This window comes from Chiloscyllium plagiosum, chromosome 34, assembly GCF_004010195.1.
Source record: "Chiloscyllium plagiosum isolate BGI_BamShark_2017 chromosome 34, ASM401019v2, whole genome shotgun sequence".
Lineage (NCBI taxonomy): Eukaryota > Metazoa > Chordata > Chondrichthyes > Orectolobiformes > Hemiscylliidae > Chiloscyllium > Chiloscyllium plagiosum.
In genome coordinates, this window is record NC_057743.1 from 17,150,993 (window position 1) to 17,165,572 (window position 14,580).

The 14,580-nt window shown below is 46.2% G+C and overlaps 1 protein-coding gene across 1 annotated transcript; it reads right to left on the reverse strand.

Moving 5' to 3' along the window:
• Nucleotides 1-1,981: 1,981 nt before the first annotated feature.
• On the reverse strand, nt 1,982-14,070 carry LOC122540133 (leucine-rich repeat-containing protein 38-like). Its single transcript, XM_043675437.1, has 2 exons — nt 13,292-14,070; nt 1,982-2,547 (listed from the first exon to the last, which is right to left on the reverse strand). The coding sequence occupies exons 1-2, from the start codon at nt 13,980-13,982 to the stop codon at nt 2,300-2,302; spliced, it is 939 nt and encodes a 312-aa protein (XP_043531372.1). The 5' UTR covers nt 13,983-14,070; the 3' UTR covers nt 1,982-2,299.
• Nucleotides 14,071-14,580: the final 510 nt, after the last annotated feature.

Below are 14,580 nucleotides of genomic sequence, written 5' to 3' on the forward strand. Positions count from 1 at the left end.
GTATAACATCCTTAAAGTGAAAGACCCAGCTTCAACTAGTCTTAGTCCCAGATTACCAAGAATCAGGGTGAGTATATGGGGTTGAGCTATAGATCAGCCATAACATAATTAAATGGAAATACAGGAGCAGGGGGAGGCATGTAGCACCTTCAGCCTGCTCCAACATTCAGTAAGACCATGGTTGATCTACATCCTAATTGTATAAACCCACTTTTGTCTAATATCCCTTCATTCCTTTGGTTGAACTAATCTATTAATCTTAGGCTTCAAATTAACAACTGATACTAAAGAGATTTATTAAAGAGAGCTCCAAATATCTTTACGTATTGAAGTGTTTCCTAATGTCAATCCTGGATGGTTTAGTTTCACTGAAAAGACAAAACCGTTATGCAAAATACTGCTGGCTGATAGAAACAGTTTCACTATCAATCCTATCTATTTTTAACATCTTGGAAACATTGACCAATCAACTCCTTACCTTCTAAATTCGGGGAAACACAATGCTACACGTTCTGAGTAAATCTACACAACAATGGCCTAATCTTTCTGCTTGACAGAAATTATCTCTGGCATTAGAGGCCAAAATTTTGCAAGTCTTGCCTCTGAATACAGCACTTCCCAATTTCATGTGGGGGTGAGTAGATTCAGACTGAGTTATACCCATTCACATTTATGGAGTTAGCTGGTCATTTACATCATCAGCTGCCTCTCCTGAAGTGGGATATTAAAGTTCCTGTAGTGTGCATACTGGACTTACGAAGAGCAGCTCTGAATGTTGTATATTCACTGGGATAGCCAGGGTACCCTTTTGGAAAAGTAAAGTACACCTTCTCATATGGTCTTTGTGGTGAAGGGAAATCAGGAGTCCTTGGGGAGGGGGAAGGTGTGGTGAAGGGGGAACAGGTGCTTTTGTTTTAGGCGTCTGATACTTTTTGGTATCTTTACAAGTAGAGTGGAATGTACCTACAAATGCATTGGAATGTCAAGCTGACAAAAGAACTTCTAAAGAGCTGTCAAAGAACTGTCAAGTTATCAAAAGTTTCAAAACCTTGTCAAATGTGAAAGGGACTTGTCAGGGCTATCAAAGCATATAAACCTCCAAGCCTTTCCATCTTTGAAAAGAAAGTGTGGAGAGTTAAAAAAGCATGATTGCTTTCCATTTTGTCTGTCTTTTGCCATTATCTTGAGGATTTCCATTACTGGACGACTGCAGCAAGATCAATTTCACAAGAATCTATTATCTGAGTGGGGTGCCTTCCATTTTACAGTTTGATTGACAGACACAAATGGTTTCTGATTCTTGCATATAGGACTTTGAATGTCAATGCTTGTTGCAAGAAAATTTTGTTTAAAGATTTTATTTAAGTAGAGGATTTAAATGTGGTAAATATGTTTGATGAATCAGTGTGGTTTTTTTTTGTCAGCTCTGTATGGCTGCCATTGGAGACATTAGGTGACTTGGCATGGGATGTGAAAGGTCCAATAGTAGTAGGTGAAGGGATGTGGTTTAGCACAAGTTGCCACTTTTGGCGTAAGGGTTATAAAAGACAATGGTCAATACAGTATTGCAGTTATGAGGTAACATGTGAGAGAGTAGAAGGGTATAGGGGTTAGCAAGAGTGTGGAGTGTGTTTGGGAGGGAGGAGATATTAGAAATCAGGACTGGAGGTAAGATTTTGGTTTCATCAGGTTTTTTCGGGTAATCTTCTAGCTAGTACCAGTGCATACAGGCAGATCCTGTGCCCAACCACCACCCACAGTCAGCAGCTTCCACCCTGAGGTTACCTAATCTGTCTCCCAGGGCACCCTAAATCCAACCTCCCAGGAAATTTGTTGTCAGGTGGAGCCAGGAAATATTCCACGTTTGTGTTCCTGACCCAGTCAGGACCAATCTGTCATGGACAATATAGTCCTTCCTAAATGTAGCACTCGGAGTTGTTCATGGTACTCCATGTATCAACATACTAGGGGTCTGCTTGGTGGAAACATGACTTTTATTCCCTTGTTGTCTAGTCTTGTAGATAATAAAGGCCATTATTCCATTAATCTGTTAGAGGAACAGGCTTAAGAAACTGAATAGCCTAATCTTGTTCCTACATTCAAATATATGGAGGGCAACCTCAACTAGAAAAACAAATTCATTTTAATATTTTCATCTTTATCAACAGATGCATATATCTTACTAATCAATGCATTATATAATGTGCAACTGTATATTTAAGTAAAATCACAATTCCTTTGCAAATGAAAAACGTAGGAATAAAATGATGAGTGTTCATTTGGTGTCTGTTTCTTTCTATTAATGATCCTCTTCTTCATCATCACTTTCCTTGAATAATCCCAGTCTCTGGAAGCATTGAACAATATTGGCCAAGAAGAAGCTCGTTGTAATGGCAGTGATGGAGACACAAACTCCAGAGAAAAAGATAATCAAGTAGTCTGTCAGAGTCAGTGAGAACTCGCACTCTGTGAAACTGTTGTCGGATAACTCGTTGAGTGTAATCTTCCTCATATCCCTGGGCAAGGAACATTGGATTGCATCAAAGCCTTGAAGAAATGAATATAGATATTTTTTATATAGCAAGCAAAATGTCAGCAACGCATCAAATCTGCCCTCAATCCATTGTGTCCCGAGAATTGCCCAGGGAGTGTATCTGAGCCCACCCACTCCCTGGCTCCTGACTCTCCCACACCAGATGTTCACTAACAGCCCTCATTTCTAATACCTCCTCCCTCCCAAACACACTAACTTTATTATTGTGTCAATAACAAAGCTCAAAACTCCCACCTTCATGGCTTCTTGAGAACAGGAAATTAGGACCTGATCCAAAAGATAGCAAATTGGCACTTGTGACTTTTAAATTTCCAAGTACGTGTGAAACCATCTCAGAGAAGGATAGAATGGGGGATGGTTCACCCACTCTCATCTAACTGCATTAATACTCAGGAGAAAGTGAGGACTGCAGATGCTGGAGATCAGAGTCGAAACGTGTGGTGCAGGAAAAGCACAGCAGGTCAGGCAGCATCCGAGGAGCAGGAGAATCGTTTTTTGGGCATAAGCCTTTCACCAGGAATGTGGGGAGTGAGGGGGGCTGAGAGATTTATAGGAAGGAAGCGTGGGGCTGGGAGGAAGGTAGCTTGGAAGGCGATAGATAGATGCAGGTGGGGGCTGATGGCGGTAAGTTGGAGCGGAGGGTAGAGCGGATAGGTGGGAAGGAAGATGGACAGGTAGGACAGTTCAAGAGGGTGGTACCGAGTTGGACAGTTGGATCTTGGATGAGGTGAGTGGATGGGAGATGAAACTGGTGAAATTGATGTTGATACTATATGGTTCAAGAGTCCCATGGCGGAAGATGAGGTGTTCTTCCTCTAGACATCGGGTGACTTGGATTTGGTGGTGGAGAAGGGCCAGGACTTGCATGTCCTTGGTGGAGCGGGAGAGGGAGTTGATGTGGACAGCCACAGGGCGTTAGGGTTGTTGGGTGTGTGCGTCCCAGAGATGTTCCCTGAAACATTCCGTGTGTAGGTGTCTTGTCTCCCCAATATAGAGGAGACCACATCAAGAGCAACCGACACAGTCGATGAGGTGTTTAGATGTGCTGATGGGAGATGTGGGCTTAACAAGAGAGTCATGGGGGAATGGTCTGTGCGGAATGCAGATAGGGGTGGAGAGGGAAATATATCTCTGGTGGTGGGGTCTGACTGTAGGTGGCAGAAATGGCAGAGGATGATGTGCTGTATCTGGAGATTGGTTTGGTGGAAGGTGAGGACCGGGGAATTCTATCCTCGTTGTAGTTGGAGGGGTGGGGTTCAAGGGTGGAGGTGTGGGAAGTGGAGGGCATTGTTGACCACATGGGAGGGGAAATTAAGGTCCTTGAAATAGGAGGCCATCTGGGAAGTTCTGGAGTGGAATTGCTACTCCTGGGAGCAAATACGGCGGAGGTGGAGGAATTGGGAGTAAGGAATAGTGTTTTTACAGAAAGGGTGTGGACAGAGGTGGGTTTGAAGTAGATGTCCGTTTAGAGTCAGTCACCGGAAATGGAGACAGGGAGGTCCAGGAAGGGGAGGGAGATATTTCCTCATGAAGGCTCATAAAGGTAGTAAGTTTGATTTGTATCCAAGCCATTCTCCATTGTCTTGGGTCTATAGAGACAGGTCTGGGCAGTTTTCTACGATCTTTCATTGCTCAATGCTAGTAATATGGCACTGAGTATATTACTCAAATCAGGGAACCCTGCACGATAGACCTTTCGTCCGAACAAGTCCACACCAACCCATTCCCCAATTATTCCGTATTTACCCCTGATTAATGCACCTAACCTACATATCCCTGAAAACAATATAGGCAATTTTAGCATGGCCAATTCACCTGGCCTGTACATCTTTGGATCGTGGGAGGAAACCAGAGCACCCAGAGGAATCCCACGCAAACATGGGGAGAATGTGCAAACTCCAAGGCTGGAATTGAACCCAAATCGCTGGCGCTGTGAGGCAGCAGTGCTAACCACTGAGCTACCGTGCTGCCCATGGGAGGTACCTCTCTCTCACATCAATTGCATTACATCATCATTAAAGTGATCAGAAAGTTAATTCTCTGGATAAATATTTATATTTGCAAATTTGATTGTTTATGGAGCATATTAAAAAAATGAGAAAGTTAAGTGGAAAATGTGGGACAGGGTACTGGGAAAACCTTTCTCAATTGCGCCTGTATCTGAAGAGGTTAAAGGCATCGCTTCAGTGAAAGCTGATCTGCCAACAAGTGTTGACTGACTCTTAATTGAGTCTAATTCTGACATTTTCCAATGTGAACACACAAAGTGTCAGGTTAGGAGAATCACATTCAATGGAAAAACAAACCAGTGCATTGTTCCCACCATCAGATACTCTAAACACCTGGACATGGCAACAGGATAGAGGCTTTTTTTCATTCAGTAACTAAAGAAAAGAACAAAGAACAATACAGCATAGGAATAGGCCCTTCGGCCCACCAAGACAGTGCTGACCCATGATGCCTTTCTAAACGAAAAGCTTTTTGCCTCCACACAATCCATATCCCTCTATTCCCTGCCTATTCATGTATCTGTCAAGATGCCTCTGAAACATTGACATTGATTCCACCTCCACCACCTCCTCTGGCACCATATTCTGGGCACTTACCACCCTCTGGGCAAAAAACTTGCCTCTCACATCTCCTTTAAACTTACTCCCTTTTACCTTAAACCTATGCCCCCATAGTAATTGACTTTTTCACCCTGGGAAAAAGACTCTCTGTCTATCCAGGCCTCTCATAATTTTGTAAAATTCTATCAGTTATCACCCTTCAAGTGAAAACCAACCAAGCTCTCCTCACAGCTAATACCCTCCAAGTCAGGCAACATACTGGTAAGTTGTTTATGTAGCTTCCACATTCTTCTTGTACCAAAATTGTACACAATGGAGGAAAAAGAATCAACTGGTGGTGAGGGCTACCACACCTCTGGTGAGGGGAGAGGGAGATTCCTTCCTGGTACTCTCAGCCAATGCAGGAATTGAACCCAAGCTGTTGGGATTGCTCTGTATCACAAGCCAACCACACACCCAACATTGCTAACCAGCCCCCTTTGCCCAATCAGTGGGCATTACATGTGACCCAACCCCCCACTCCCACGATGACCAAGCAGCTGAGGGATGTTTATTTTCTAAACATCACACAAGAGAATGGTTACTTGGAGCACATTTGACATGAGCGAAGGCAAAAGGCTAAAACAATTAACATTGGGTCCAGCATCAAATTGCTGCAGGGCGGCCATTAGAATCATGGGAGTGCTCGCTACTGACCATTTCTCAGAGAAAGCGGGCTCTGTAAAATCCTCCGTACATGAGGGGCTGCCTCCTGAAATTGTGCCTGTCCAGTCTAAGTCTAAATTTCAGGTATATTGGACGTGGTTGACATTCCAGCACCAGCCACCAGCACCTCTGCAGCTCTGGCTTCTAATTGGCCTAAAGCTCTCAGTCGGGGGTTACCTCTGCAGCACACTGCCCCTTCCCTACTCCACTCCCCCCACCCCCCATCCCCTACAGGGTCAAGGGCGGCCTCTCTACTGCCTGATTGGATTGTGGTTCTGGAAGGTCTTCCCCAAAGGCAGTAATGTGAGTCTCTCAACAGTTTCCCAGATGGCAGCTCACTCTGTCACCTCCACAAGATCCCACCTGATTGTTTCAATGTGGTTCTGATTGGCCTCTCACCTTCATGAGCTCTTACAGAACTCTGCAGCTTCTAACTTAGAGCAAGTCCCAGAGATCCCTCACCCCTGTGCTCACTGACCCACAGGCTCCCTGCCTGGTAATGTCCCGATTTTAAAATTGTCACTCTCATTCTAAAGGCTCTCCACTGTCCCACCTGTCACTATCATTGTAACCTCCTCCAGCCCTGCAATATCCCGGAGGCACCTACAATCATTCAGTTACATCTGCCTGAACATCCTTGATCTTAATTGCTCAAACAGTAATGGCCATGTCTTCAGCTCCCAGAACACTAACATCTGGGGTTCTGTCTTTGTCTTTCTTTAACGACACCTGAAGACCACCTAATGGAGCTTTTGGTCACTGGTCCTAATAACTCCTTAAATGATTTAGAGTCAAAAGTTGTTTACAGTGCTTCTGAGACACCTTGGAATGCTTTATTCTATTAAATACTCTACATAATTGCAAGTTGTTGTTTTGATGTGCTTATTTTAAAGAGTGTGTCTTAAATTGGAAATCCTCATGTCCCCAGGACTGACACCCTTCTTCACCTTGATCAATGTAAAATGGTAATGATAAAGTCATTTATCTCCTTATTGATTATCCTGTTAGAATGTGTATACCCTTGTGGACTCTCATCCAGTTAATTGACTCTCATTTCACTCATCCAAGCATCAATCCATTAACTGCTCCACTAAATGTTGCTGTTTAATGTCTCATTATTCATTCAGGTCGTTGTCTAGACAAGATAAATGTTCTCTTGCATCCATTACTGTGCTTTGTTATTGAAAATATTAAATGACAGTCCACACATTTTCTACTATTACCTTTCTTTTTTCCCTGGAGCTACATATAGTGTGTGAGTGCTTGCAAAGTGCTGAGCAAACGTCCACTCAGGATGTCAGCTGTTCAGAAGGGTAAGTCACCGGGCCACACAGGACAGAGTGTGGAGTTTGCTCCCCATTGATTTGAGTTGACTTGTCTCATTCAGGACAGCAGCAAGACCACTGAAGAAGGTCTCAGTATCCTCGGACTTCTGCTCAAAAATATAGATGGTGAGCAAAGGCTGGATTGCATTACGGTGGCTCCTTTCATTTCTGCCTGCACTTGGGGGCTGCAGTTAGTCTTTGATCAAAGTGCTGGTGAGCCCCTTGTATACTTAACCTGATCCCCCTTTCCAGTGAATTCAGGAACCGTGTAAGCTGGGTGACTCATTCACTAAAAACCTGGTTTGGAATACACACACCACCCTTCACCCCAGCTCTCTCTTCTAATTCTGGAGTTCCTTCATTAATAACCATTAACAAATTCCTTTCACTCTTTCACAATAAGAAGACTGCAATCCGTACAATGTTATTTTAGGAATTGCTCCAATTTTAGCCCATCTCAGAACATCCAAAATGAGCATGGGATGGAATCTAAAGCCCTCCCTTTGAGACAGGTTTTGGTAGGGGTATTTAATTAGGTGGGGGAAGACTGGGGGGGGGGGGGGGGAGATTATGGATGATGACCCTGCTACCTCCCCTCCTCTGCCTTTATTTAGTCTATGGGATGACTCAGGGCCAGCCTTCCCATCTCCCTGTCAATTTAGCATCCCAAGAGAGCAATGAATGTAACATTCACACCAAGCAACTGCCTGGCATTGACCATCTCCAAGAAGAGATAATCTAACTGTCACTCCTTGACATTCAGTGGTATTATCATCACTGAATCCCCCCCACTATCAACATCCTGGGGGTTACCATTGAACAGTAACTGAACTGGACTCACTATATAAACACAGTGGCTGCAAGAGCAGGTCAGAGGCTATGAAAGTTGCAGTGAGTAACTCACCTCCCTTACCCACCAAAGCCTGTCCACCATCTACAGGGCTCAAGTTGAGGACTGTGATTAAAAAATCCCCACCTCCTTCGATGCATGCAGCTTCAATAACACTCAGGGGGCTTGACACCATCCAGGACAAAGCAGCCCGCTTGATTGCCTCCACATCCACAAACATCCATTCCAACTCCCACTGAGGTTCAGTAGCAGCAGCGTGTACTATCTGCAAGATGTACTGCAGAAATTTACCCAGGCTGCTCACACAGCACCTTCCAGACCTATTTCCACTTCCATCTCAAAGGACAATGGCGGCATGTACATGGGAACACCACTAACTGCAAATTCCCCTCCAAGCCACTCACCATCCTGACCTGAAAATATTCTGTCGTTCTTTCAGTGTCATTGGGTCAAAATTCTGGAATTCCCTCCCTAAGGGCATTGTGGGTCAACCCACAGCAGGTGGACTGCAGTAGTTCGAGAAAACAGCTCACCACCACCTTCTCAAAGGCAAATAGGAATGGATAATAAATGCTGGCCCAGCTTGTAATGCGGTGAGTGGACCAAACACATACCAAGGGACTCATTCCACTATTACAGCATTTAGCCAATGGTTGGTGGGTGTCTCACTGTGTGAGAAGCTGGAAACTTGCTGGTGTATAGGGTTATCTTAGCCAAATGTCTAATCTTTGCATATGTGTCTAGGCCGTGAACATCAACAGGATGGTCACCTGGGGACTGCATCACATTGAGCCTGATCCTGTTCTTGCTCCATACCCACACACACAATCACTTTCCAGCTGATCACTAGTTAACAATCAGGAACAAGAACTCTGGCTGATTTCCTGAATCCAATAAGGCTGATAGCAACCCTCCTGCCTCACATGGATAAGTAACTGCGCACTAGCATTTTACCCTCCCCCTAAGAAGGGTGAATGGGGGAAAGAATAGCCATGTTAACATACATGTGCACTGCCACTATAGTTAGTAAAGAGCAAGAACGAGGGGAAAAAATGTTAACAGGACAGGCAGCATCCAGGGAACAGGAGAATCGACGTTAAAGAGCAAGAACGAGGGGAAAAAATGTTAACACCAGATTAACATCCTAGAACTCCAACTCATTTTTAAAAACCCTTTCATGGGATGTAGATGCCATTGACAAGGCCAGCATTTGTTGTCCATCCCTAATTGCCCCTGAACTGAATGGCTCTCCAGACCTTTTCAGAGGGCACGTAAGGGTGAAGCAGATTGGTGTGAATTTGGAGTCACACATAGGACAGAACAGGTAAGGATGGCAGATTTCCTTCCCTAAAAGGACATCAGTGACTGGATATTTGTGACAATGGATCATAGTTTGATGGCTACTTTTACTGAGACTCATCTTATAATTCTTGATTTATTGACTGAAATTAATTTCCACTGCCTTTTTCTGGATTACTAGTCCAATAACATTCCCATTACTGCACTTTGACCGGAAATATTATCCAAATCCAGTAAAGCATTCGGTTTTAACCCTGTGCCTCATTCTTTCAAAGTACTTGGACAAACCTGAAGAAGCCCTTTATCTTGGTGCCCTCGGCAGTATTGGAGACCTGGGCATTTATTTCCCGAAATGGGTTGAAGGGCTGGGTCAGAAAGTTCAGGGTAAGCCAATGGCCACATTGTTCAGTTGGCTGAATGTGTTTTGCAGTCAAACAGGAACCCGGTTCAAAGCTTGAAGCTGCTGAGATACATTTCCATGGCAGAAAGCTGCAGAGTCAAGAGTGTGGTGCTGGAAAAGCACAGTAGGTCAGGTAGCATCCGATGAGCAGGAGAATCAACATTTCAGGCATAAACTCTTCATTCCTGATAAAGGGCGTTTGCCCGAAACATCGATTCTCCTGCGCCTCGGATGCTGCCTGACCTGCTGTGCTTTTCCAGCACTACACTCTCAACTCTAATCTCCAGCATCTGCAGTCCTCACTTTTGCCTAGAAAGCTGCAGAGACAAGTCACTGAGTATATTAAAGACAGAGATGGACAGGTTCTTAATCAGTAAGGGGATCACGGGTTATGGGGAGAAGGCAGGAGAATGGGATTGAGAAACATACCAGCTATGATCGAATGGTGGAGCAGATTCAATGGACCGAACAACCTAATTCTGCTCCTTTATCTTATTGTCTTATTGAAACTGGTCAAGTGCCTGAAGCCATTCTGTGAATTTTGCCAGTAAGAACAAGCAGGCTAGGTAGCTCTGGGAAGTACCACAGTTGAATCTGACCATGTCCTCACTCGAAGTACACGTATGTACACACATACACACACACAAGCAGAGACCTACACACATATACACACGCATATATGCATGCACTCAGCGGGGTTGGAGGTGGTCACCATGAACCCTGGTTACCACCCATGTGCCCTCACCACCTCTCAAACCAAAGGTGCTGAGTCCAAAGTAAATAACCCTACTCCCATTCTTGTCTCCAAATTAGGTAGCGCGACAAGAGAATTGAGACCTAACCTTCCACTGAGCCACTGAACCTTGTACTGCAATCAAACCATCTGGGAATCTCCAAAGAACATATCAAGAACTCAGACAGGTGAAGTGAGTGGCAGGTCAGATTTGTCTCCTTAATCCTCACCTAGCTAAAACAGGTGGACACAGGTGACATTGCCTTCAATATTTAATAAGCATTTAACCTGATTTTCCCCAGCACCTCTGGTGAATTCCCAACCTCTAATGGTTTAGTGAATATTAGTTCATTAAGATTGATTTTTTTTAGTTATACTACTGATCCCAATGTTGCTGATGGGGACATCTATGAATTGATGTTTCTGTAAGTAGTCTTCAACTTACAAGGATTTAGAGTCATAGAGTCATAGAGATGTACAGCACGGAAGCAGACCCTTCGATCCAACCTGTCCATGCCGACCAGATATCCCAACCCAATCTAGTCCCACCTGCCAGCACCCGGTCCATATCCCTCAAAACCCTTCCTATTCATATACCCAACCAGATGCCTCTTAAATGTTGTAATCGTACCAGCCTCCACCACTTCCTCTGGCAGCTCATTCCATACATGCACCACCCTCTGCGTGAAAAAGTTGCCCCTTTGGTCCCTTTTAAATTTTTCCCCTCTCACCCTAAACCTATGCCCTCTAGTTCTGGACTCACCCACCCCAGGGAAAAGATCTTGCCTGTTTATCCTATCCATGCCCCTCATGATTTTATAAGCCTCTATAAGGTCACCCCTCAGCCTCGGACGCTCCAGGGAAAACAGCCCCAGTCTATTCAGCCTCTCCCTGTACCTCAAATCCTCCAACCCTGGCAACATCCTTGTACTCATTTGATATTCTGGTAAACTTGAATATTTACAGGGCTATCTATGAGAATAGTGCAGTTTCAATTAACACAACGATTTTCAGGAATTTAACTGTCAGATTAATCAAGGACTATCTATAATTGTTAAACTTCTTCCAATGGACTTGTGGAATGCAGCATGCGTTCTCATTTGCGCCTTCTTGTTCCAGGGGGAACTAAAGGGCATCTATTTCACAGAGGGTGGTGAACTCGGCCCGGACAATCACAAAGGCCAACCTCCATCTGTAGAATTCATCTACCAGGCCGGTGTCAAGGAAAGGCCGCCAGCATTCTCAAAGATCCATCCCACCCTGGCAATGTTTTTCTACAACCTCTACCATCAGGGAGAAGGTACAGAAGCCTGAACACACACACACACACACCAGCCAGTTTCGAAACAGCTTCAACCCGACTGTGTTAGAATACTGAATGGACTCACAAACTCTTAACATTCGCCTGTACTTGTATTGTTGTTTTTGCTGCTGTTTACCTATTATTTACTATCTATGCTACTTAACTCTGTGATCTGCCTGTATTGCTCACAAGACAAAGCTTTTCACTGTGCCTCAGTACACGTGACAATAAATTCAATTCAAATTCAAGTTCTAATTCATCCTAAGCTGAGGACCCTACCTGTCCAGTGAGTGTGACCTCTGCCTTCTGAGAGATAGGTTTAAAACCTGTCCTGCCTTAATGTGACTGAATCGAACTCAAAGCTCCTGGCCCAGGAATAAAACGTGAAGTCGATATAGTCCCACTCTCTCATCAGAGACAGATGACTTTAACCTGAGGGTCACTATGTTGACCCTTCGTGGGTGACCTCAGCTGGGCTGGGAATTGAACCCGCGCTGTTGGCATCACAAACCAGCCTTCCAGCCAACTGAGCTAACTGAGAGGAATGGACACTGAGCCACTAAATGGCCTTCCCTGCCCTGTTGTGCAGATGGGGCACTATAATGAAATAAGTTGAACAGAAACTTACATCAGGAAGTGGAAATGTACAACATTGAAGTAACACAGTCTGGGTTTTTTTAGATTACTTACAGTGTGGAAATTGGCCCTTCGGCCCAACAAGTCCATACCGACCCTCTGAACGGCAACTCACCCATTTACCCCTTCACCTAACACTATGGGCAATTTAGCATAGCCAATTCACCTGACCTGCACATTTTTTTTTGGACTGTGGGAGGAAACTGGAGCACCCAGAGGAAACCCACGCAGACACGGGGACGGGGAGAATGTGCAAACTCCACACAGACAGTTGCCCGAGGCGGGAACTGAACCCGGGTCTCTGGTGCTGGGAGGCAGCAGTGCTAACCACTGAGCCACCGTGCCCGGTGATGATGCACTCCAGCCCCTGCGGTACCCACCGGTCTCGAAAGGTCTTTACCGGGCCAGTGAACTTTCCAGGGACACCTGAGCACAGACGTAACCATGAAAGAGGGGCAGACAGTCAGATACAGTGACCCCTTCCACTACCCACTGCTTAGACCTGTGTATGACCAAGCCCAGGAGCAGAGGCAGGAGAAGGCCCTCTGCCCTGTCCAAGCACATGTGCATGGGCTGCCGGTAGACCAGGAGCCTGGGGCTGGTATCTAGGCGAAAGTGAGGACTGCAGATGCTGGAGATTAGAGTCAAGATTAGAGTGGTGCTGGAAAAGCACAGCAGGTCAGGCAGCATCTGAGGAGCAGGAAAACAGACGTTTTGGGCAAAAGCCCTTCATTAGGAATCTTGGGGCTGGTATCTACCCTGATCTAACCTCAAACAAAGAAAACGCTCCAGCCTTGTGATCCAGGAAGGGTGCATTCCCAGTGGATTCCTCCACTTCCTTGCTTTGGATCATGGGCATTCCTGGGAAGGAAGGAGGGGCACCTGGGGGGGAAGAGGACAGTCAGACGGCACTCACCGGTGGCGAGGATTTCAGCGTTCGCCCTGAGCCACAGGAAGAGCTGGGCGAAGGTGCAATTGCAGAGCCAGGGGTTGCCCTCCAGGCGGACGGTGCGGAGGGAGGGGAGGGAGCGGAGGGTGGCCACACTCAGGGCCTCCAGCGCGTTGTCGTTCAGCTCCAGCACCTGCAGCAGGTTGAGGTGGAGGAAGGCTCCGTCTTCGACCTTCCTCAGGCGGGGGTTGTTGCCCAGGCGCAGCATGATGAGGCGCTGCGCCGAGCTGAACGCTCCCGGCGCTAGCTGAGCGAAGTTGTTGTAGCTGAGGTCCAGGTAGATGAGGTTGGTGCTGCTGAAGGTGCCCTGGGAGATACTCGACAGCGAGTTGTTGCTGAGGTCCAGGTAGACCAGGTCCCGGTGATACATGAAGAAGTCGGTGGGGATCTCCCGAATCCGGTTGTTGCTCATCAGGATCTTCCTGATCACCAGCGGGAAGGCGCCTCCTGGAAGCTCCGAGAGTCCCAGGTCTCTGCAGTCTATGGTGTGGCTATCCCTGCAAACACAGCCCCCTGGGCAGCCCCTGACCACGGGCAAACACAGCAAGAGGAGGGGCAGCAGGTACAAAGCAAGGCATGAAGGCATGGCAGGGTGGCACACAGCACTGGCAGCGCCTGGGTCATGCTGAGGGAGTGCAGGCAGTGCTGCACTCTGCATGGTCAGATCAAATAGCGAGAGATTGGATCAGAGAGAGAGAGATAGCAGGCAGTCAGAGAGAGAGAGAGATAGCCGGCAGTCAGAGAGAGAGAGATAGCCGGCAGTCAGAGAGAGAGAGATAGCAGGCAGTCAGAGAGAGAGAGAGAGAGAGATAGCAGGCAGTCAGAGAGAGAGAGATAGCAGGCAGTCAGAGAGAGAAACAGAGATAGCAGGTAGTCAGAGAGAGAGCTAGCAGGCAGTCAGAGAGAGAGAGACAGAGATAGCAGGCAGTCAGAGAGAGAGAGAGAGACAGAGATAGCAGGCAGTCAGAGAGAGAGAGAGATAGCCGGCAGTCAGAGAGAGAGAGATAGCCGGCAGTCAGAGAGAGAGAGATGACTAGAGGAGGGAACTGCGAGGCACCTTCAGGACAACTGGGAACAGTAAATCCAGCAGGACACGGGGGAGAAGAGAAAGTCAGTCCCGTTCCACAACCTTCCCACATTTACACATGCACACACAGCTTTAGGTGATAGATTGCATTGATAAGGGATCATATCTACCGCAGGGTTTTAAATTCCCCTCCGACAGTGGGTCGAAACACAACCAACCAACAATATTT